At 38.6% G+C, this 26,281-nt stretch overlaps 1 protein-coding gene across 1 annotated transcript in view; it reads right to left on the bottom strand.

Moving 5' to 3' along the window:
- ALDH1A2 (aldehyde dehydrogenase 1 family member A2) overlaps window positions 1-26,281 on the bottom strand; it is a 100,148-nt gene that overhangs the window by 27,896 nt on the left and 45,971 nt on the right. Inside the window, exons 5-7 of the mRNA XM_043985054.1 lie at window positions 15,670-15,731; window positions 12,964-13,092; window positions 12,751-12,864 (exon numbers count right to left, since the gene is read on the bottom strand). Coding sequence (XP_043840989.1) covers window positions 12,751-12,864; window positions 12,964-13,092; window positions 15,670-15,731 — 305 coding nt within the window. The remainder of the gene's footprint in view (window positions 1-12,750; window positions 12,865-12,963; window positions 13,093-15,669; window positions 15,732-26,281) is intronic.

Below are 26,281 nucleotides of genomic sequence, written 5' to 3'. Positions count from 1 at the left end.
ACAGAGATAGTAAGTACCAGAGATGGAATTGTGGCTACCAATCCTTTACACTATGCCAGAATATCATTATTCAAGAAACTCAGGCCATGTCCATCAACTACATCAATACTGTTAATGAGATGACAACTAGAAGGTTCTATAGACTAGAGCCAAGAATTAAGTAGGAGGATTAACAGAAAGCTCAGGTTTTGAAGTTGGAAAAAGAGAAAGTTTGTTCCTGGCCTTGAAAGGCAATAATGTAATTTTCCAGGGATGTCCATATCTCTTGTTGAGATCACATGGCTGCCTAGCCCAGGAACAAGAGTAAATCTAAACAAGGTCTAAGTCTACAAAATCATAAATGATGTGGATAAAGTAAATGGGCTTATTCAATGAATTTAGTAGTAGAATGAGCATTTATCCTTCAGCTCAATTGCATTTACTTTATTTTACCTAATGCCTACTAGGTGTCTAGTATTGTGTAAAAACTTGAGCAAGGAGGTTTTGGAGTAAATAAAAACTACTGATAACACAGCACGTAGTAAACACATTACTGCAAGAGAAGTATTCAGTCATTTTTTAGTTTTGTCCAACTCTTCGTGACCCCACTTGGGGTTTTCTTAGCAAAGATATTGGAGTGTCTTGTCATTTCCTTCTCCAGCTCATTTTTCAGATGAGGGAACTGAGGCAAACAGGATTAAATGATTTGCCCATAGTCACACAGTGTCTGAGGCCAAATTTGAACTCAGGAAGATGAGTCTTCCTGACTCCAGGCCTGGTACTCTACTCATTGTGCCACCTAACTGCCTTAAGAGAGCCCCCAAAAAATAGAGCCTCAAGAGAGGTTTCATATAAATTCACAGATGAAAGGGTGTAATGGTTGGACTTTTTAAGAAAAGGAAGTTATTTGAAGGTACATTCTGACTCGTTGAGGGAATTCTTCTAGAAGATTCTAGGAAATTCATCAAGGAGAACACCTGTTCCTTTCCTCAACTTGTCACTTCATCTCTGCATGATACTGTGCCTGATGGACAAAGTCTCACCCAATATGGAGTTATCTCCTTCCAAGTGCTTATATTCTCCCTACTCTTGCAGAGCAGAATGGCCTCTGGCAATGGCCCCACAGCTGCAATGAATTGTGAAAGAAACTGACCTTTTCTAGACTCCCCCAGTCCCCACACAGAGCTCATTATGAAGGAATAAGTGATAGCATTCCTATCATGTGGCCTCTTTGCTTTGCACTCCCTGCAGAGTCTCTCAACAGTATCTGTGCACCCCTAGCAGGCGAAGGAGATGAGCTGGGGGCACCCCCACACATAATGGAACTGGGCTGATTCTCAGCAGGAATGTTGGCACCGGCTAACTCTGACTCCCATCCTTGTTTTGAATAGGCAGTAAGATTGATATCAGGAGTATCCCTGGATAAGCCCTGATGTACCCTTACCCTGTACAGTGCAACAGAGAAAACTGGAGAGATGTAATTTGGGCCTTCTCAAAGAAAATAATTTGTTATGTTGAACAATAAAGACTCAGAAAAGCTTTTCATGATTCTTCTATTCAAAGCATCTGCTCACGGAGCAGCATTCCCAAAACTGATTGCAATTTTCTGTTTTATTAATTAGTTAATTGCCCAGGTTTGGGGAAGGTTCCTTTTCAGGACTATCCAGCTTTCTTAGAGAAAAGGAAATCGCCAGTAGGGATCTAAACGGGAGAGGTCATACTAGCTGAAATACAGAACAGATTCACTGGTTGGCCCACGCATTGCGACATACCTTCATTTCTGAGACTCAAACAAAAAGAGACTGATTAATTCTCCCCCTCTATTCTTCTTCTCTGTCTCCCTCCTTATCTCTCTCTCTCTCTCTCTCTCTCTCTCTCTCTCTCTCTCTCTCTCTCTCTCTCTCTCTCTCTCTCTCTGTGTGTGTGTGTGTGTGTGTGTGTGTGTGTGTGTGTGTGTTTCTTGGCTTTAGCTGTGCCTGGAGAGGAGAGGTCAAGAAATCTCATAATGGATGGTTCTTGTCATACTGAAATGATCAGAAATAAGCTGTAGACCAACTCAACACACTTCATTCAGTTTTTTAGGGGATACCTGACATCTCAAACCTTTTTTTGGATAACAGGAGACATTCAGACAAATTGGTTGCATAACAAAGCTTGAGATATACTTTTTCAAAGAATCATAGACTACTATATCTGAAGAACTGTTTAGATTAGCCTCTGGGATGTAGGTAATAGCCTGGACCATCTTTATACTATAGGAACTTATCTTCAATTATAGCTTTACAGGGTTGGAGATTCTATGATTTCCCTCAGTATCCTTACATCATTACCATTGGGAAGTTCTCTATATCTAATCTTTTGCTGGCATTCCAGTCCATTCCCTCAGGTCCTTTCTTGTATAGAGAAAGAAAATAATTAATCAGTAAATAGTCTCTTTAAAAATAACCCTCTGGATAATAGTTATTAAGTTGTCCTTCAGCCTTTTCTCTTTTTTTTCCTGGCCCGAATAACCCTGACTGCTTTAACCATTCCTTATGTGTTTTATTTTTTAAAGTACTTACTGATTTTGGCTTCTTTTCATTTAGACTTTCTCCTAGATACTAAGCCACTCTCCTATGGCTTTGCTTTTATCATTATAATGCATGATCCATAGACTCTTTACAGAACAACTGGACTCAATGATATAGCAATTCAGAATCCTGCTTCATATATTTAGTTACACCTGGGTTGCAGGATACTATTCTAATAGCATGGCCAGCTAAGTGGCTCAGTGGATAGTGCACTGGGCTTGAAATGAGGAAGACTCATCTCTGTGAGTTCAAATCCAGCCTCAGATACTTACTAACTGTGTGACTCTGGACAAGTCAGTTTCCTCATCTGTAAAATGAGCTGGAAAAGGAAATGGCAAACCACTCCAGTATCCTTGCCAAGAAAACCTCAGATGGGGTCATGAAGAGTTGGACATGGGGCAGCTGGGTGGTGCAGTGGATAGAGCACCGGCCCTGAATTCAGGAGGACCTGAGTTCAAATCCGGCCTCAGACATTTGATACTTACTGGCTGTGTGACCCTGGGCAAGTCACTTAACCCCAATTGCCTCACCAAAAAAAAAAAAAAAAAGAGTTGGACATGACTGAATGGCAACAAGTTCTAATAGGAACTTGAAAGCAGGTACTATCTCATTTTTGTATACTGGAATATAATAGACACTTAATAAACATTGTTAACTGATTATTCTTCCTTCCTATTCCAGACCCAGATGCAAAATTGCAGTTTCCTGATACCAGAAACAAGTATAATCACTCAAACCAAGAAAACTAAATACCCACAAATGTGATCATGTGATTCACTGTTGGTAGCAGACAGCCAGTGCATCCCGAATCTGACTGCTAAGGATAGCTTGCAGCCTTTTCTCTCAGTCAGCACATAACAGAGGGATCTAACCCAAAGAGCAAGGGCTAGGCCTTCCACTTCTTTTGAATGCTTTTCAATACTTAGCATAAAGTTGATAAAGAAATATCTAAACATAATTTGTTGAATGTGAATGTAAGTAACCCGACAGTTCAAAGTCCTTGCCTCCAAAAGCCTTGCCAATGCCAAAGTGGCTATTTTATATTCAAACTCTATGGCACTCACAAATATGCTGAGAAGACATCTAACATAACATACCAGAGAGCAATACACTTTCCAGGAATAAAAGGAAAATAGAAGCCCAAAACTTCCCTCATCTATAAGGAAAAGAGGCTAACCACACAAGAGTGATGACACAAGTCATTACTCAGGCAGTGGACATATTGTCTATATCATGCAATGTGACGTTTGTCTCACTTAGAAAATAAAAGGAGGACCCCGGCTGAGTAAATTAGAATCAGTGGTAATACAGCTGTTAGGTACAAACATTTGTTTGGCACCAGTCAATCTGGACTCTCCTGTCGTGTACTTTGATGGTCTCCCTGCTATCTTGTTGACCAATGATGAGATCATGGTTTGTTAATCTAACTGAATAAAGAAAACACTCCACCAAGCAAAATGCCGGCCACCTCCTTGAAGTTGTTTGTTGACTTTGTGTTTATAGCCGGCCTTTCATAACCATTTATTAAATATTTATTTTCATTGCTTGCACATTTAACTGCATGAAGAGGGAAATTAATCCTATCTTTCATCAGAGGGACTTTGCTTACTTTTTTTTTAATGGGGTGAGGGCTTTAAGATGGAAACTAGCCACCACAAATAATGCTTCATCTTGGTGAGTGTTCCAGATACTGGATGTGATATAAAAAATTCTCATCTCCTCATTTCAGCCATAGATTGGAGATGTACAAAATTCAGAATCTAAAGGTCAAGATTCATTTTGGAAAACTCTATTGGCTACATTTCCACAAACACACACACACACACACACACACACACACACAAATGTAAAATGGTAAAGGGCAAGTAGGTGGTTCAGTGGATAGAGCGAAGGACCTTGAGTCAGGAAGACCTGAGTTCAAATCCAGCCCCAGACATTTAGTAGTTGTGTGACCCTGGACAAGTCACTTAACCTGGTTTCCCTTGGTTTAATCATCTATAAAATGAACTAGAGAAAGAAGTGGCAAACTGCTCCAGTATCTTTGCCAAGAAAACCCCAAATGGGGTCATGAAGAATTAGATGTGACTAAAATGAATAAACAAGAAAAATGGTAAAAAAAAAAATTATTTTCTGATAGTGCAAAGGATAATAAACTCTTCCTAGTTTGAATGCAACTCTATAACAGGCAGGTGTGAAAAATGGGCAGCACAATTGATAAATATAAAGTTCAGGTGAAGTTGTGGCCCTTTCTTTGATCCATATTCATTGTCTCCTTGGCACGGATAACTGGGAATTGGCTCTTCTGCTCATCTTCCACCTGTAAACTTGGTATCCTATTCTCTGCTACTGGTACCAATCCAAAGCTGGGGTAAACCACAGAAGCCAAGGGATCTGTGAGCCGTCAAGTTAATTTACATATTCTAGGTGGAGGAAGACAATTGATTTGGAATCCAACATTAGAAAGACTTAGCCAAAGACTCTCCCTCTGTCCTAAATAAACTGTTTCAGTGTCAGGAGCTTCTTCAATAAAACAGAGCTCATTACCTTATAGGGAACAAGAGGGGAAAATCATAATTTAAGGAAAACTTTAATGAATAAAAATATATGTATTCAAATTCAGGTGCTTCCTATAAAGGTCAACACTGTTGATCTACTAAAGCTTTTTGCCATTCAAAATTTTCCAGTTGTCTTTATATTTCCCTCGGGGGAAAAGGTGTTTTATTTTCTTTTGTTTTTGGAGAAGAGAGCTGACATCAGTATAGAATAGAGTAATAGATAGAGAGCTGGCCTTAGAACCCAGAAAATCCAGGTCTGAGTTCTACCTCTGACACGCACTGGCTATGTCACCCTGAGCAAATTAACCTCTCATTATTCTCTCCAGAGGCAGCAAACTCATGCTGTAGGCATTTCTGGACAGCAAAACTCATGACTATAGCCAGAACCAGATTAAAATGTAATTAGGAAATGTTTAACAAAATAAATAAAAATATAATACAACATAGATAATGTTAATCTGTGGTTTTCTAAGTCATCATGCTGCCTTCAGGGACCCATTTAGCATCACTACTCTAGGCCAGAGATATTAAAAACAGAATGTAGCATCCAGCACTCCCAAGTACAGCTGGAACCAGATTGAAATGACCATACCTCCAACTATTTGTTATTCTTTATTTCTTTAAGAATCACTTTGTGGGGGGCAGCTAGATGGCGCAGTGGTTAAAGCACCGGCCCTGGATTCAGGAGTACCTGAGTTCAAATCCTGGCTGAGACACTTGACACTTACTAGCTGTGTGACCCTGAGCAAGTCACTTAACCCCCATTGCCTGCAAAAAAAAAAAAAAAAAAAAAAAAGAATCACTTTGTGGGGTCAGCTAGGTCGTACAGTGCATAAAGCACCGGCCCTGGATTCAGGAGGACCTGAGTTCAAATCCGGCCTCAGACACTTGACACTTACTAGCCGTGTGACCCTGGGCAAGTCACTTAACCCTCATTGCCCCACCCCACCCCCAAAAAAGGAAAATGAATCAATAGACATTTATTAAGCACCTACTATGTGCCATGCACTATGCTAAATGCTGGGGATGTGAAAAAAGGCAAAAGATAGTATCTGCCCTCAAGGAGTTTACCATCTAGCTGATGATAGGCAGTAGAGAACCACTGAAATGTTTTGAGTAGAGTGCTACAACTAAATCTGTGTAAAAAGATGATTCAATCTGGCATCAGTGTGAAGGCAGGATGGAGGAGAGAGAAACAGGATAAGAAGCACAAGTTAGGCAAAAATCATGATAGTCCAAATCACTGGTAATTGATGCCTATTCACAGATGGGAATGGTGAGAATAGAAATTATTCAAAGGATATTATGGTGGTGGAATTATTAGTACTTGTTACATAATTGGGTACAGAAGGTGAGTGCAAAGTCAAAGATAACACTTAGGTTTCAAAGATGAGTGAATGGGTAAATAGAGGTATCATGGACAAAAAGAAAAATGTAGAAGGAGGAACCATGGGGGGAGGGAGATGGAGAAGATAAAATTTTGCTCTGGACACGTCCAGCTAATGAACTTTTGAGACATCCAAGTGAACAAAAGAAGATTGTCAACAGGCCCAGATAAGGCGAAAGAATAAAAGGATTAAAAGGGAGCGGGAACAAACTACATAGAAAGGGAGAAACAAAAATTTAGAAAATCTTTTGATATAGAAGTTCATATTCATCTCCACTGAAGACAAAACCAAAAGAATTAAATTTCAGCCAAAGGATTGGGGGAGTTGGGTTATACATAAAGAAGCTATCCTACCCAGGAAATGCTCTGTTCATGGAATCACAGAATCTCAAACTTGGAAAGCACCCCCCCCCCCGGACCTAACCCTAACCTGTTCTGACCTATATCTGAACAAGTATCCCCACTCTGCTTCATACAAGGAGTCTTCTAGACTCTGATTGAAGACCTCCAATGAGAAGGACACAGAAGACTCAAGTACTTGACAATGACTTTCCTACTGATAATAAGAAGTAATCAAATAGATCACTGGACACCTTACTATAAGTGAAAAAAATAATTACCATAATCCCGAGAGAGAAGCCCAATATTTGTAAAAACAAACAGACCCAACACAAAACCGACAGAGGCAGCAGGGACTAGTTATCAGTTGGCATCTGATTGGCAAATGGACACTTTTTCCCAAAACAGGCCCAAGGTACCTATAGGCACACACGCAAGCGCGCGCACACACACACAGAGCACATCCTAGGAAGGTGATTTATATGCCACTGCCATGTCTGGGCTTTAATTCCTGATTGTGTGAAGTTGGATTTGCTTTGGTTACAGGTTTTTGGGAGAGGACAAAGTGGGGAAAGGACTTTTGCTAATTCTTTTCACCCTCACTCCCATGCTGGCAAAGATTTCTGCTTCGGAAAAAAGACAAGACACCTGTTGGGCCACTACTCTTCTAAGTGAGCTTAAGTGGCTCTTTTTCTAAAGGTGTGGCATATGTTGTAGTGTTGGTTTTGTTTTTTATTCTGAAGACTGAAGTCAAAAATGGAAAAAGATTAACTCAAACTGAACCAATGTCTCTTAAGCCCAAAGACTCTAAAACTTCTTTAACTTGTCCTTTCTTCTAATCAGATCTTATGATTAATTTGTTCAGTTCAGGAATTAGCCCTCCATATGACAAGTCACTGGCAAGATTGAATGGAAGGAAATTAACTTGGTCTGGATAAAGTTGAGTGAAATCTGGTCTGAGAAGGAGAAAGGTGACATGGGAAATAACCATAGAGGAAAACCAAGTTATTTCCCTGTTGTTTGGGGACATGTTTATGTTCTTCAAATACAAAACACTTTTACTGCAAGGTTGAAATTACATGTTGACCAGTCACTGTTAAAAGTCCTGCATGTTTTTACAGTGTTGACTCGCTCTAACAAGCATTCAGTGTAATAGGAAATCAAAAACAGTATGGAACAGTTTACACTAACACTGCATTAAAATAGCCCATCTGCTCTTGGTTTAAGTTCTCAGAGCTAGTTTTTCATCTCTGTAGGGTTTTTTCACTTCCTATTACAGAGGCCTTTAAAGATAGACACTGAGTTGGTATAAAGTCTACAGCTCTGGAGTATGAATGCCTATTTAAAGTAAAGCTGTCTAGAATTCTCATTCCCTCTTTTCCCCCAAATGACCCTCTTTATTTGACTAGGAGAGACAATTGTGAAACCTAACACTTTGTGTCATATTATAGGGTTGAGAACTAGAAAGGACCTCAGAGACCATCTAGACTTACCCCTTCATTTTACAGGTGAGGAAACTGAGGCCCAGAGAGGTTAAAGGACTTGGCTAAAGTCATACAGGTAATAAGAAGGTCAGGTGGAATTTAGATCCAGATCCTGCAAGTCTAGATCCAGTACTTTCCCCTACTAAGGTGCCTCACATTCAAATAGTTTGGTCAAACTTTCTGAATCTCAACATCAGCTATGAAAATAATACAGAAAAATGAATAATACTGGGAAACTAATAAATAGACAAGTACAAGCTGGAGTCATTATTGCCATTTCTCCCATCCTTTAGCTCCCCAAGAACTACCATGTCAACTCCTCCAAAGCAGATGTATGACACTGATGATGGAAAATGAAGTTTGCCCTTGTTTCTCCCAGATCCAACTATAAAATGGATAGAATCAGGTTGTGGAACTATTATTTTTTCCCTATGATGATCACAAGCTGTAAGGTATTATAATGAGGTGGAAGGAGTGCTAGATTTTGTAAGACCTGGGTTCAACCCTATCTTTGCCACTTGCCATCAATGTGACCCTGGGTCACTTTATCTCTGTGTCTCAATATCCTTATCTACAAAGAAGAGGGTGTTGGGTTAGACATCCTTCAAATCCATGATCCTATGAATAAACTTTCTTAAAATTATAAATCTTATAAATGTAATCTCTTCCTAGGGCCTGGTAACAGTTTCTGGAAGGGATGACAACATGGAAGGAGCCTGAGTCCAACCCTTTCAATTTTACAAATGAGGAAACAGTTGAGAAACATAACTTGATTTGTACAGCATCATACAGATAGTAGAAAGCAGATCCAGGATTCTGAATGCAGGTCTTCAGACATAAAATTCAATGTTTATAAACACATCTGGAACTAGCTAGCTATTAATGGCATTTTAGTCTTATATTCCCCATTCCTTAAGCTATCTTACTAGCATTTAACCCTTTCAGACTTATCTCAAAGAGTGTTACTTGGGGACTATGCAATTAAGTGAGATGTAAACAAGTGTTGAAAATGCTAAGGAAAACAACTAAGATGATTAAAAGGTTAGAAAATGGTACTTAAGCCTTTTCTGAACCATTTGGCATTTGAGACTATTAATCACCCCCTCCTTGAAATTCTCTATACTTTTTTTAGCTTCTGTGAATTAACACTGGACTGGTTCTCATCCTACTGCTCCAACCATTTCTTCTCTGTCATATTTGTTGGATTCCCTTCCCCCTTTCCTCCTCTAAAGATGACCATACAAAGGCTCAGACCTCAGCCCCATTTTTTCTAGCATTACAATCATCCTTGGAAATGCTATTTACTCTCAGGGCTCCAATTTTCTCCTACCTTTACATGATTTTTAAATCTACAACTCTAAACCTTATTATGCAGCAGTTACAAATCTGAAACTCCTTACTTGATAACTTCACTTGATTGTCTCCCTATCATCTCAAGCAAAATAAGCCAAAAACCAAACTCATCTTTTTCCAAGATCCAAATATCCATCAATACTTCCCTATGCTTGTCAATGCTTATCATTCTTTTAGTTTCCCAGGCTCAAAACTTTGGAGTAATTGACGACCTTCCACTCAATCCCCATTAATCCAATCCTTATAACACCAAGTTAGTCACTAAGTGTTACTAATTCTTCCATCAAAATGTCCTTCACATCATCTCTTCCTTTACATTTTCATTGCCACCACACTCCTAACTCACTCTCATTCCACCTATCCAATAAGTCGTTAAATACCTCGATTTTTTTTTTCTCTGTAGTATGTCTCATACAAGTCACCTTCTCTTCATTCACACAGTCACTGCCCTGGTTCAGCCCATCATCACTTCTTATCTCCACAACTGTAATAGCCTCCTATTTAATTTTCCTGACTCCAATCTCTTCCCACTACAATTCATCCTCCACATGGCTGTGAGTCATTTGAGGCAGCATAGTGAATAGGATGCTAAGCCTGGAGTCAGGAAGACCTGAGTTCAAATCCAGTCTCAGACACTTATTAACTATGTGACCCTAGGCAAATTGCTTAACCTCTGTCTATCTCAATTTCCTTGACTATAAAATAAGGATTATAATAACACTTACTGGGGCAGCTAGGTGGCGCGGTGGATAGAGCACCGGCCCTGGATTCAGGAGGACCTGAGTTCAAATCTGGCCTCAGACACTTGACACTTACTAGCTGTATGACCCTGAGCAAGTCACTTAACCCCAATTGCCTCACCAAAATAATAATAATAATAATAATAATAGCACTTACCACACAGGGTTTTTGTGAGGATCAAATGAAATATTTATAAAATACTTAGCACAGTGCTTGGCACATAGCAGGCACTATATAACTGCTTATTCCCTCTTCCCTTCCTAAAGCACAGCTCTGCCTATGTCACCCCCCCGCCAAAACACACACACACACACACACACACACACACACACACACATTCAATAAACTGAGACTTTTCCATCTTATTTGCAGCTGAAACCTTCAATATGTATTGTCTCCAGGAACATACCAGAACCAGTTTGGATGGGCTCTTGAGAGTCATTTCTAAATTTTCTTCATGAGTATGTATATTCCAGATATAAGCAATTGCTACACATAAGAGCTTGATTTATTATATTGTTGATTTCTAGACTTAGGAAAGTATTCATAATGCAGATTAAACTTAAAAGTTTGTGCACATATAAGAAATGACAAGCAGGATGGTTTTGGAAAAACCTGAAAAGATTTACATAAACTGATGCAAAGCGAAGTGAACAGAACCAGGAATATATTGTACACAGCAATATTGTACAATGATTAACTGTGAATCATTTAGCTATTCTCAGCGGTTCAAAACAATTCCGAAGGATATACCACAAAAAATGCCATCTGCATTCAGAGAAAGAATTAATGGAGTCTGAATGCAGATGGAAGTGTACTGGTGGGTTTTTTTTAACTTTCTTTACTTTTCGTGTGTGTGTGTGTGTGTGTGTGTGTGTGTGTGTGTGGTCTGTTTTTTCTTTTACAACATAGTTAATATGGTAATATGTTTTCATGCCTACATGTGTATAATATATCAAATTGCTTGCCCCTTTGCGGGGCCAGGGGCAGGGAAGGAAGGAGAGAGAGAGAGAGAGAGAGAGAGAGAGAGAGAGAGAGAGAGAGAGAGAGAGAGAGAGAGAGAGAGAGAGAATGAATTTGAAACTCAGAATTTAAAAAAAAAGAATGCTAAAAATTGTTTTACATGTAATTAAAAAAATAAAATAAAATATGAAATTTTAATTTTAAAAAGTTTGTGTATATACACCCCCCACAGACAGTCCAGTTATTAAATATTTACCAGCATACCCCTGTATTGCTCTATATCCTGCTTGACCTCAGTAGGACTATAGTAGAAGTCTCAGGAAATGAAGTAATCACCCAATGACTTCCTAACAACCTTTCAAAGATTTGAAGGTAGCTATTCCCATTCTCCTCCCCATCCCTAACCCCCCGTTTTCTCTCTCAAGAACTCTCAAGAACTAAGCATCTTGTTCACCCAATCAATTATGCCATGGATTTGAGGTCCTAATTGCCCTCACTTGGATGTTCTCCAACTTATCAATTTCTACCTTAAACTGTGGTCCCCAGAACTGAAGACAATATTCCAGATTTTGTCTAATCAGGGCAAAGTACAGAAGAACCATAGCTTCCTTATTCCCAGACCAATTTTGCATTAAGTTTCTTGGCTGCCATTTCACACTATTGACTCATATTGAGCTTCTAGCCCACTAATATTCTCAAAGCTTTTTCTCCCATTTTATTTATTTATTTGTTTGTTTGTTCATTTTTTTTTTTGCGGGGCAATGGGGGTTAAGTGACTTGCCCAGGGTCACACAGCTAGTAAGTGTTAAGTGTCTGAGGCTGGATTTGAACTCAGGTACTACTGAATCCAGGGCCAGCACTTTAATCACTGCGCCATCTAGCTGCCCCTGTTTGTTCATTTTTATCACTCATTTTTAAAAAATTGAGTTCTAAATGCTCTTTACAGTTGTTTTAATTTTCATGCTCTTATTATCACTGATTTGGCACAATCTTTTATGTGGCTGTTAATAGTTTGTAATTATTATTTTGAGAACTGTTCATATCTTTTGACCATTTTTCCTTTTGGGTAGTGGCTCTGATAGCTTTCTCCAATTTAGTTTTCCCTCCTCAGATCTTTTTCATACAAACTACTATATATGTCTTTCCCATCAGATTAAACTGATTTTAAAAACACCATTATGTTACCCCTCTCTCTATTAAATTCCACTTTCTTATATTTATTCCCATTTTCTGGGTGGGATTGATAACATCTATTACAAAGATCATCTCCAAAGCTTCACTTCTTTTAAATTGGACCTAATCTATTCTAGGCCTTAAACATAATAGTTGGTACCTATTTGAAGGCCTGTATTCTGGCTGATGTTTACTATGGTACTCACCTCAGTAGACCCTGTGAAAGCAATCTTGTCTATGCCAACATGAGAAGCTATTGCTGCCCCTGCTGTTGGCCCATATCCTGGCAAGATATTGATGACTCCTGGTGGAAAGCCAGCCTGACAAAATACAATTGGAGGAAACATGCTTTGTGAAAGTTGATCAAAGACACACAATGGAGGCTCTAGTAGCCCCTTGGCAGAGTCAGTTTCTCTTACCTCCTTGATGAGGGCTCCCATGTAGAGCGCGCTGAGAGGTGTCTGTTCTGCAGGCTTAATCACTACTGTATTGCCACAGCACAGAGCAGGAGCAATTTTCCAGGCAAACATCAGCAGGGGGAAGTTCCACTGAGAGGGAGAAAAAAAAACCTTCAAGATTGATAGATGGAAAAACCACTTTGTTTTCAAATCGTGACTTCTCAGATTTCTCATCATAAATCTTGTCCAGTACAGAGTATGGGTATTTGGGTTTTTAATCACCCCTATTAAATATGGAGTAGTGCTGACCTTGAAATTCTTCCCCTTCTCCTTTCTATTCATGGATTCACCACTCTTAACTACCACCACCAACCCCACTACCCAAAGCAAAGATGTGATGCAAGATTTGTTTGTTGAGAAACCTCAGGCTTTTGGCTTTAGCGAACATTTGATTCAGAGGGTACCTTTTTTCCCCTTAGTATTTGGCATTTTGGTACTATTAGTGCCTTTTTATTTTCCCCTTTAGATTTTTTTAATTCCCTGAGGGCAGGTACTGTCTTTGCCTTTCTTTGTATCAGTGCCTGGAAAGTAGTAGGTACTTAATAAATGCTTGTTGACTTGAGAAAACTGCAAAGTCTCCCAGCTTGTAAGGACCAGACCCACGGGCTCCTGGGGAGAATCATAGTTGAGTCAACATTTGTTTCAATGTCATACCTTTTTTTACTGCCTCTGTGCCCAGATGTTATTATAGACATTACTATGTTTATTAGCAAATGCATATCAAAGCTACTTATTTCAACTTTGTTATAAACTCAGGTCCTGCTCCCCACCTCCATGCATTGGAGGCAGAAAATGGAAATCCATGAGTAAGCACACAGATGCATACACGGGGAAACTGGTTTAAGTTGTTTTAAGAAGACCATTAAGATTATACTGTCATCAGCTCAGGCATGTATCCTGGTGGTATCAGATGTCATTGATAATTTCATTAAGAAAGAAAACAGAAATCTTGGTCACCTAGACTTCAGCCCCTGACTGTCTGAAGCTTCTCAGCTGCCATCATTGGAGTCCTCTTCCTAGCCCTAGCAAGCTTGCAAAAATATACAAGTGTCTTACCTTCATCAAACACTCAATTTCTTTTCCCCACAGTTGTTTATAAACTTGGGAGCCCACAGTGATGTTTTAATTCCATCCACAGTATATAAATCTTGGAGCCCAGCACTTGAGCTAGAGTGGGATGGTGAGCAGTACTTGGTCTGTCAAGGACAGCTACAGTTAGGGGGAGGATTAAAGGGCAGAAGGAGTAGGTTTGGCCTCTGTGGTTCAGATGACAGATTCTATATCATTGTGTACTTGTCTAGGAAGATTTCACTAAGTGCCTTAAAACCAGAAGAACCTTATTCTGTTTTTCCTTGTTTTTTCAACAGGTAGCAAATTTAATAGCAGTTAGAAACTTGGGGGAGAGGGGCCTGAGTCAACACTGAACACAAATAATTATATCCAAAGAAAGGAGACTCCCAGTGTGGGAACTCCTTCCACCAACACTGATTACAACCACAAGTCATAAGGAGTTACCTTAAATAAGCAAAGATTAAGTAACATGCCATGGGTCACTGGCCACTAAGTATCAGAGGTAGGATTTAAATTAAGATCTTCCTTATTTCAAGTCTAACATTCTAATTTGCTTCTACACAGGGATTCACTAGAGAGGTGGTATGGTTTAGTGGAAAGAACACTAGATTTGACTTCAGAGAAACTGCCACTAACTTAACTGCATGACCTCAGCTAAATCACTTACCTTCCAGAGCCTCGATTTCCTCAGCTGTAAAATTTGGGAATTAGATTAAGTGGTCTTTAATGCCCCTTTCTACTTCTAATATCCCAAGTGATTTTGAAAATTGAAACGATTTCCTTCTGCCCCCCTCAAAAAATCAGTGAACATTTCAATCTGTTCCCCTATGGTTTGTAAAGGAAAACTTCTTACACCATAGTGTAATCATTTCATTTGAGCCTCCCCTTGAAATCATTGCCAGAAACTATTAGCCAGTACTTTTAAAAGATAGATTATTCAGTGATGTCCTAGGCTGTGCCAAGGGTGTGTATGGGAGAAAGAGAGAGAGAGAGAGAGAAAAAAAAGGGACAATGTTTAATGGGCCAACCCAAACACTAAAGCGCTACACTGATTTCCCTTTAAAAGACACACAACAGCCCGGCATGGTTTCAATTATGTCCATGACGTTAATTGCGCTGCTGTGTCTTGTGGGGTGTCTTCTAGCTAAATTCCTGTGAAAAGAAACAGTGGGAAAGAATGGGATTAAAATTCCATATAAAATAATATAATCTGCCTGGAAAGACAGTGAGTCAGAGTTCTAAAAAATAAATAAGCAAACATTACAAAGCACTCATTTTCCATAAGCTGCCTGGGCATCCATAACCAGGGGCAGGTTATTAATACTCTGTGTCTTGCTTTGCTTATTTTAATCATGAGAATTCCATGACTTGAGAACTCACCTCCTGGTAACAGAGCTGAAACCCTATTAACCTGTTCAAATAAGCATTTGCAGGGAGGCTGTTAAAGATATGTCAACAACATGATCTCAGTCCCCCCCTTTTTTTCCCCTCTGTAATGGAAAACACACATTGCTAAGGTCCATGTTTTATGTATCTTTAAAGAGAACTCAGTTCAAATGAAAATAAATAGGAGGCGTGAGGAGGAGATACACTTACCGGGATGATCTGTCCACACACTCCAATGGGTTCATGTCTTGTAAATGTGAAATAATCTCCATCTAAAACAGATAAACATGGTCACTCTTTAGGAGAGTTTGAACTTAACGAATTAAGCTCACAGTGCAGAAGGAGAGTTGGGGAGGGATAGAATTGGGTAGCAGTCAGAAAAGGAAAGAGATGAAATGTTCACACCAAACCATTCCTTGAATTTCTTGCAAGAGCAATGGTTATAAGACAATCAAATCCAAGCATCAGAACAGAAGGGAGATGGCATAAGTAGAAATAGAGAACATGAGTGACCACATCTTATGACAATCAAAAGAAGTTACTAGGTTGAACACAATTCTTTTTTTTACACTAGACACTAGGGAAGAGGGAAGGGGAATGGGGTAAAATTGGAGTGTCATATAATTTAAAATAATTAAATATGAAACCAATTCCTAGAAGGAAAGTAGCATGGCACAGTGGAAAGCATAATGGGTTTGGAGTCAGAGGACATGGGTTCAAATTCTAGCTCTCCCCTATATCTACCTATGTGTACAGATGCTGGACCTGTGATTTCATTGGGAAAGGTCACCTCAGGTGAGAGGAAACGCCTTCTTCCAAGGCAAATACTATGACTATTTATCTGCATCTTAGTCTTAAAGAATTGCCAACAGTATTAAGTGTATGAGTTACCCAGAATCACACAGCCAATGTGACAGAGGCAGTACCTGAGACTAGGTCTTCCTAGTGGCAAGGTTAGCTCTTTAATCACTGACCCACCTTTCCTCCATATGTGACAGATGCAAATCTACCTAGCTGTGTGACCTTGGACAAATCGCTTCTCTTTTCTGGGTCTCAATTTCCTCATCTGTAAAATGAGCAGGTTAGGGGCGGCTAGGTGGCGCAGTGGATAGAGCACCGGCCCTGGATTCAGGAGGACCTGAGTTCAAATCCGGCCTCAGACACTTAACACTTACTAGCTGTGTGACCCTGGGCAAGTCACTTAACCCCAATTGCCTCACAAAAAAAAAAAATGAGCAGGTTAGACTGGATGATTTCTGAGGTACTTTACAACTTGAAATCTGTTATCCTATGACAAAATCCACAATAAAAGAGTACCTAATTAACCTAATGTAGGGCAGCTAGGTGATACAATGGATAGAGTGCTGGGATTGGAATCAGTAAAACTCATATTCCTGAGTTCGAATCTGATGTTGGACACTTACTATCTGTATGACCCTGGGCAAGTCACTTAACCTTGTTTGCAGCAGTTTTCTCATCTGTAAAATGAGGTGGAGTAGGAAATAGCAATCCACTTCAGTATCTTTGTTAAGAAAACCCCAAATGAGATCACAGAGTCAAAGATAACTGAAAATTACCGAACAACAAATAATCTAATATACTTAAAATGCCAGCCACTGGAAAGATTTGAGGACAAAAATAAAAACACATTCTTCATACTGCTACCAATAACCCAATTCAAGGAAAGTCTGAAAATAAGTTCCCTGGGTCTGAAAAAAAGGAGACAGCCACTTTGAGGGCTTCACAGAATTGGGATCAAGACTGCATGATAACAGTGGAAATACTGCTGTCTTTGAAATCTGGGGATTTGAGAGGCAGCTAGTTAGAACAGTGGATAAAGCACTGGCCTTGGAGTGAGGAAGAGCAGAATTCAAATGCTGCCTCAGACACTCAATAGCTGGACGACCTTGGCCAAGTCACTTAATCCCAATTGCCTTGATAAAGAAGAAAGAAATGAGGGGATGAGTTCAAATTCTGATTCTGTCACTTGTTACCTTTGGGACAATGGACATCATTTAACCTGAGTCTCAGTCTCCTCACCCTTAACATTACTTCTAAGGTCTCTTTAAGTTCTAAATCTATGTATTATGTCAAAGAACTCAGTGCTTGTCTTTCTACAGTAGATCAACCAAGTAAATAAACTACTGCTATTGCTCCTCCTTCTTCTCTCTTTGTTTTCCTGGGAATAAGTAGGTATAAAGGATGTCTCCTCTGGATGGTTTTGCTAGAAGGAGATAATTATGTAGAAAGAAGAAAGGAAGGAAGGAGAGGGGGAAAGAAAGAAAGAAAGAAAGAAAGAAAGAAAGAAAGAAAGAAAGAAAGAAAGAAAGAAAGAAAGAAAGAAAGAAAGAAAGAAGGAAGGAAGGAAGGAAGGAAGGAAGGAAGGAAGGAAGGAAGGAAGGAAGGAAGGAAGGAAGGAAGGAAGGAAGGAAGGAAGGAAGGAAGGAAGGAAGGAAGGAAGGAAGGAAGGAAGGAAGGAAGGAAGGAAAGAAAGAAAGAAAGAAAGAAAGAAAGAAAGAAAGAAAGAAAGAAAGAAAGAAAGAAAGAAAGAAAGAAAGAAAGAAAGAAAGAAAGAAGGAAAGAAGGAAGGAAAGAAGGAAGGAAGGAAGGAAAGAAAGTGTTTAGCAAAAGTAAAACAAGAAATTTATATAATTATCCATATTATGTAGCCTCCAAAAGTCCAAACCACACTAAAACAAAAAACCCTTGCAACATCTTTCTACTGAGAAAAAGGAAATTTATTTGATCCAAGTTATTCAAATAGACTGCCTACAGTATTCACACTGATGGTCAAAAATAATGGAAATAATGAGGAGAAAGTTACTTTTGGGATGCTTTATATGTCAAAACAAATTGAAAAATAAATTTAAAAATTCAATCAACCAGTTACCAAAGTAAACAAACAAATCCAGATGAAAAAATGACTGTTTTTAAAAATTGAATTGACTGATTATTTTGGTTTGGTTTAGACATAGCCAAACATCTTAGGGATGACTAGTCTCCTAGAGAAAATAAAAGAATAATCAAACAATTTTTTCATATTATCAAGAAATATAGAAGCAACCATGGATAGGGAGTTGGGCTAAAAGCCAGGAAGACCTAGGTTCAAATCTCACCTCTGATTTACAATGGCTTTGGGACCCTGGGCAAATCACTTAAACCTCTCAAAATCCCAGGCAAATTTCTAAGACTGAAGGTTGCAGCATAGTTGTCAATGTACATGGGTAAAGGTAGTTTTCTCAATGAAACTTCCCTATACCAATAAAATCACAGGTCCCATTGAAAAAAGAAAACAAAAACAAAACGAGTAGTCAGCTTTCCTTAATGTCTCTTACAAACAGTTAAATAGAAAAATAAAAACTTGCCCTTTGCCATTTTTAGAAAGGAGCCCAAATTCTTAGAGAATTGGAATTACTGTTGGGATTTCCCAGGAAATCCCAAATCTTTAACTACAGAATCATCAGAAATAAAAGACATTGGTGAGCAACCAATGAGGTTAGCATACAAATACAAGAAATGTTGTAATCTCCATCTGTGTGCAGTCCTCATTCCTAATGAAACCCCAAAGAACCAAGTGTCTCATTTAGTCTAAGTAGTGGATGAGAACTGATGATCAGGAAGGAAGGAACTAGCATAGCATAGCCTGCAGAGGAACAGGATGGTCCAAGGAGAAAGAAGTGAGGCTAATGAGTTGTAAGAGGGCAAAGAAAAATTTAGAACATTTAAAAAGCTAAGCTCTCGAGAAGGAGTTAGCTTGAAGAATGGTTTCTCAGGGGATGCCTTGGTATTGGAAACATTCAAAACTTTCCTGGATCTACTGTTTGCATTTCTGACAAACAGGCAAAGATATTCATCAGCAATATACTATGACATGGTCCTTCCAGTGTCTCAGCTTTTCCTAGATAGTAAATAGAAAGTACCTTATTTCTTTTAAAACCAAATGAGACTGTTTACTGCCCATTTACAGCCAGGAAGACCTATAGGTAAACTGCAAGTCAGGACTGCCAAATAATTGAATTTTAGAGTTGTAATGGATCTAGAGACCACTGGTAGTGTTGACCTGAGAAACTAAGAAAAGTGGAGAGTTATTCTCCTAGGAATGCAGGTGACCCAGAAAGCTCCTAAAAGAATTAGTGTCCTATTCAAATTCTCACAAATTTGTCAGCTAGGAGAAACAGGAAAACTAAGGGACTTAAGAATATTTGTTAAATGCGTAATGTGTACAAATCATTGCTGGGGGTGAGACCGGTAAGATACAAAATGTAGATAAGACCAAGTTTGTGCCCTCAAGGAGGTTATAATCTAGTAGGGGGCTAAAACAATAATAACACAATGGAGCACATCTTGAGCATGGACAGACTTCAAGAGATGGTGGAAAACAGAAGGGCCTGGCATGGGATCACAAAGAGTCAGACTGAATGTCTCTTCAACAACTGAACAACAAAGAGCATAGCATAGCATTTTAGAACAGTGTTATGTGAGATATGTAGTGAGGACCATGGAAAGATAAGAAGATCATAGATTTAGAACTAGAAGGGACCTTAGAGGTCATCTGATCCATTCTCTTTATTTAAAGATGAAGAAATTAAGGCCTAAAAGGATTAAGTGATTTGCCTGCCATCACACAGACAGTAAATTAGATTTTAATTCAAAGAACAAGTTGGAAAGCAACTTAGATGGAAAGCTTGGATGGAAAGCTTAAGTGAAAATTTTCTGGGTACAGGGATTAGACTAATAATGGGACTTTTGCCTCTGCTTTCATAATGGTAGTACTTTTATTAAAGTACATTTATACTTAAATACTTTTTCTAGTCAGCCTACCGCCTAAAACATAGAAGAAACAAATGAGAAACTCACCAAAATCAGTAAGTTCCATCAGAAGATGAGAGTGAAATTTTAACATTGAGCACACATGGAAAGTTATTAGTGAATTTTCATGAACCTGGTAATAATAAATGGATTGATCTTGAAAGTTTATTGATGGTGTTAAATAGCAGTAAAGTTAAATTTGGTTGGTTTTGGTCCTTACCCCATGAATAAAGAAGACAAGCTATCATTCAAGCACACTAAAATCACCTTTTATAAAAGGGGGTTCATTTCACCACTGATGCTGAGCAAGATCACAGCCACAGCCCCATGAAAACCCAAGTCTCTCAGCTTCAGTCATTGCAAATGTTATACTGGCTATTGCTCTTCTGGCAACCATGAATTCATCTCCCCACAATCCAACACATGGGTTCTTATCCATATTTTGCCATAGACTCCTTTGACAATCCAATGAAGCCTAATAGATAAGACAAAGTTTTTGCACTCAAGGAACTTATAATCTAGTAGGGGTCTAAAGTAATAATAACACAGGTAGAGCACACCAGAACATTTTAGAACAGAATGCTATATGAGATGCGTAATGACAATCAGGGAAAGACAATCAGAATAATGTTTTTAAATACATAAAATAAATTTATAGATTACAAAGGAAAATAAATTATATTAAAATAGTTATCAATTTTTTAAAAGTCAGGTTAAAAACCCCTGATCTAAGCTAAATGCTCTCTGCTATGTGACACAGGGCATTCTGTTTCTCCTTGCTCCAAAGGATTCCCATGTCTGAGAAGGCAAAATAATGATTAGTGGTTTCCTTCCAACTTTTATTTAAAATATTTGATAACTATCTCTATACTACAAGAGAAGTGGAAAAGACTGTTACTTTTGCTCTAAGCTCATCCACTTGGCATAGATAAAACTCTCCCATTAAGTTCAGAGTCATAGTTTTAGGCCTAAATTTTTATTTCCCACTTTTAAAAAGAGTAAATACAAACAATTTTTAAATCAGGTAAACTGGAAAGATAGCTATAGGCATGTACAGGACTTTCCAAAAGTCTTAGTGCATTTTTAAGCTATTAAAGCTTAATTAAAGTTTTGAGGACCTCTCCCTCCCTCTCCCTTGAGAGCTCTCTCTCTCTCTCTCTCTCTCGCTCTCGCTCTCGCTCTCGCTCTCGCTCTCGCTCTCTCTCTCTCTCTCTCTCTCTCTCTCTCTCTCCCTCCCTCCCTCCCTCCCTCTCAATTATTAAAGAAACTTGTTTTTTCATTTCTTTTTGTTACAATGGGGTAGAGATTGAGAGGGAAAGAAAATAGATTTTTAAAAATTTAAATAGAGAGGTAAAGGGTTGTGACAGATGTGAAAGGTCGCATGCCCTTTCAGATGAAATCACTTTATTATCAGTTTTACTTAACTGTTGCACTTGGTTACAAGAGCCCTCTAAAGAAGTGAGACTAATCTGTAAATGTTTATAATGTAAAAACAAAACATATCCATAAAACTTGTTTAAAAAGGCAAGAAAACAATCTGGAAATGGCTGAAGACAGAGCTAGAATAGAGAAGGTATGATGGAAAGAAAAGAGGAGAATCAAAGTGTTTTAAAAGCCCATTTTCCCTGGATTTCACATAAGTATTTCTCATAAACTATGCCTGGGGGCCAAATCCATCTCATTATCTGCTATGGTACTCCCTGGGAGCTAAGATTAAGTTTAATATTTTAAAAATAAAGTCGGACAATTTTTGCCAACTCCCAGATTAAAAGATGAGGTGGATCAAAAGTAGGGATCTTCATGATGATTTGTCATGATTCAGTTATTTTTGGAATAACCAGGGCAGCTAGATGGCACAGTGGATAGAACACTGGCCCTGGAGTCAGGAGGATCTAAGTTCAAATCCAGCCCCAGACACTTAACACTTACTGGCTGTGTGACCCTGGGCAAGTCACTTAACCCCAATTGCCTCATGCACATACACAAAAAAAATTATGGAATAACCGAGGAAATGGAAAAATTCAAAGATTCTAGAAATTATGTAATATTAATATCATCACAATATATTAAATAATTTTATTAAATAAATTATAGTAATAAATACATATTATTATGTTATATGAATGTAACATAACACACTGTTATGTTGTCTCCCATGAACCTTCAGGCTCCAACGCTCTGACAGTATCAAAAAGGGGAGAATTCACCACCCTATCAGGATTTTTACCAATGCCAGCAGAATCACTTTAAAACACAAAAGTTGATGTCACTATTGAAACTCATAGTCTCCTAATCAGACAATTAACAATAATTGATATTTACTTATTTAGCCCATTGTAAGCTCAACAAATCGCAGGATTTATGAATACTCTGCTTCCTTCTCAGGACATGAGCTGTCTTTCTAAGGGTAAGGAGAAAGGCCCAGTTCTTCCATATGAGAAAAGAACCATCTGCCTGGGACTGGAGGCCTTGTTTTGATGAACCCAACACTGTCCATTTAGATACCCTATATTGCTAAGTAAAAACTATGAAATATCCCCTCTGTCTCTTCCTACCCCCGCCCCCCCACTTCGGGAAGGTCTTAGGACTTCTGATACTAAACAGACTGCAGTGAGAACTTTACAGCTGCACTGACAAACATTAAAAATGCCAATACAAACACAATAACTTTAAGTTGGCATTAAAAAAGTGCTGATACTTTTGACGCTACTTGTTGGAATTCTCACTTCTTCTTCCCAGGGGTTTGCTGGCAACTGCCTAAAAGGAAGCTTTACATTCTGACATTTGCCTTAAAGCACGGGACTCAAAAAAATTTCTATCTAAACCCTACTCCAAAACCCTTTTCAAACACAGGGTCCTCAGACCCCCTACTCTCAGATGGATAGAACTGGCCGTTCCCATCAAAGGACTAGAGTCCCACTGTAATCTTCCACTGGCAACTGTTTCTAAATCATGCTGGTTCTGGTAAAAACTCAGGATTTAGGTCAAAAGGCAGTATGATACAATATAAAGAACATCAAATTTGGGTAAGAAAAGACCTTGGTTCAAGTCTTTTTCCTGATACTAGTTGCGTGATTATGGGTAAATCACTTAGTTTCTCTGATTCTAGGCTTCTTCATCTGCATGTAAAATGGGGATTGTCATAATGGTTACCACACAAGACCGAAAAAAGGGATTTACATAAAGTGCCTTCTCTGTAAATGTCCATAATTATTATTGTGAATTTGGAGCAAAAGAGGGTGACAATTCTTTTTAGAGCAAACTGTGAATCTCAACCATGTAATCCTGATCAGTTTTTAAGATTTTTTTCTTTGCTATTTATCTATGGTCTTCCTAAATCATGGCATCCTGAACTGAACATAATCCCCTACATGTGGGCACCTCCATACTCCTGAGTACACCATACCTCTCTTAGTGTGGTCTCAGATCTTAGAAATCACCAAATCTAACTCATTTAACAGATGAGGGAAATGATGTGCAGAATCTTACCTGACTTTCCTGAGTCACACTGATGATAGTAACTGGTTGAACAGGGATTTGAACCAAGGTCCCAATTGCAAATCTAACAGACTTTCTACTGTGTCATGCTTTCTTCTGAATTTTAAAAAAATTTGTGTGTTTTCTTTAAATTACTCTGTTGACAAAAATTTTCTTTCTACATAGCTCCTTTTAGCTTATTTTAGGTACTTATATTGGGGCAGCTAAATAGCATAATAGATAGAGTGCCAGGCCTAAAGTTCAAATCTGACCTCAGACACTTACTAGCTGAGTGACCCTATGCAAATCACTTAACCCTGTTTGCCTCAGTTTCCTCAACTGTAAAATGAGCTAGAGAAAGAAATGGCAAACCACTCCAGTATCTCTGCTAAGAAAACCTCAAATAGGGTCACAGAGAGTCAGACATGACTAAAACAACTGAACAACAATAACAATGTACTTATATAGTAGGCAGCATAGTATACTGGACGAAAAGCTGGCCTCAAAACCAAGAAGACCTGAGTTCAAGTCTCACATCTGACATATACTAACTGCTTGATCATCAGGCAAGTCACTGAACCTCTCAGTGCTCTAGTCCAGTGGTGTCAAACTCAAATAGAAATGGGGGCCACTAATCAATCCATAAGGATCCCTTTAAGATTGTTTATTGACTTAGTTTTAAATATCGTCTATATTTTATTGTATTTATTATAATATATAATGTTTATATCTTATAATATCTTATATCATGCAATAGTACTATAATAGTTTCTATTGTATGTTATATATCATATAGTATAAATAATATATAATTTTATGCGTATTTATTATATTTCCCATTTACATTGTAACCTGGTTTGGTAGACTGTGGTACCGGACCTATGTGTTTGACACGTCTGCTCCAGCCAACTCAGACCATCAATTTCAGAGAAGATGCTGACCTGCCTAGATCTAGCCTCTATCCCTATGCTGAAGTATCAGTAGTATCAAAATCAGGTATCAGAAGCACATTAGATTAGCAATTCATCCTTAACAAGGATTAAATTTTCTTTGCATTCATTGTAAATGCAATTTCAAAAAGATATTTATGACAAGAAAAAACTCATGACTAATACAGCAGCAGATTGATTCTCAGAAGGAAGAAAAGTGAATTCTACAGGAAAGAATTACAGACTGGATGCCTGGTGACCTGGATGCCAGAGCAGTCTCTGTCAGTCATGTGACTGACCCTTTTTCTCCCCACTTGTAAAATGAGAATACTTCTTTTTTCCCTTTCCTAGGTCTTAAGGATATTGGGTAAGTTGAGTGAGATCACATCTATGAACCTGCTTTAGTGGAAGTCGGCCCCAATTTCCAAGTCAGTGTATTTTCCTATCAGCCAAGAACAGCTAGGTTGTTAATGTCTGAGTTACTAGCAATTTCATCTTTTTTGTTTGTTTTGGTTTTGTTTTTTATTTCATCTTAATATGAAACAAACACAGTACATTGGAGAGTTTCTAAAATCTCATTCTCATATCTCTAGATACCAGCTTCTGGATGGATAGTCATTGCCTTTGATTGATTACCTTTAGCTATGGTACTTTGCATAAATAATCTTAACTAAAGAAATTACCAAAATAAGGGGATATTTTGGTTCATATGTCTAAAGTATTCCTAATGAGGTGCACTCCTCCAAGGGTCAGCTCAAATGTTGGCACGCATTTGGCTTAGGGAGAGAAGATGTGCCCTGCTCCTCCATGCCAGGGCAATGCCTCAGTACCAATGCAGAGTCAGACGTGGGCAGAAATGGTGGGTGAGGCACAGGGTGTGTCAGCAAATTAAATCAGAGAGCCTGCTCTTCCTGGATTGTCTGTCTTCCAGACATCCCTAATAGAGCCTCTGCTGTACAGCTGTTTCTAAAATAGGGCAGAACTCATCTGTTGACAGGATCTATGTTCACTAGTAGCTAGGCAGTGATTCTACCCCTTTCAAGGGAGGATGAACTAGAAAGTCTGCATGGTACATTGCTAAAGCCCTCTCAAATACGAAGGGGGAGAATCAGGCAAATCATAAGCATATAACATAAGACCCAAAATCTAGAGGGGAAGGAAACTCAGAGGCCATCTGGTTGAAGCTCTCCTCATTTAACATATGAAGAAGAGACCTAGAGAGATTAAGTGTCAGAGGTGAGATCTGAACCCTGTACTCCAACTAAAGAGGTTCTTTCCCCTGTAGCAACCTCTGTGTATTTTCCCTAATCTGCGTGTGATCCTTATCCCTTGGTGCCAATGTGAGAGAAATAATATTGGTTGGGGGAACTATGGGTAGAATTTGATGATTCTTCTCTAAGAGATTTTTCCTGATTTCCTCCCTTGTGAGTTTTCCTCTCCAAATCACTGTTAATTTGTTTTGTAGAGCCTAGACTAGTATAGCTATCTATAAATATATTGTATCCTCTTAGTAGAATATATGTTCCAGGAGATCAGGGATTATCTCATTTTTTATATTTTCTCCTCAGTGCTTAATATTGAGGTGGGTAGATAGTAAACAGTAAATG

This window comes from Dromiciops gliroides, chromosome 2 (genome assembly GCF_019393635.1).
Source record: "Dromiciops gliroides isolate mDroGli1 chromosome 2, mDroGli1.pri, whole genome shotgun sequence".
NCBI classification, from domain to species: Eukaryota; Metazoa; Chordata; class Mammalia; order Microbiotheria; family Microbiotheriidae; genus Dromiciops; species Dromiciops gliroides.
The sequence above is the reverse complement of the archived record's forward strand: the minus strand, read 5'-3'. Positions and strand labels throughout refer to the sequence as shown.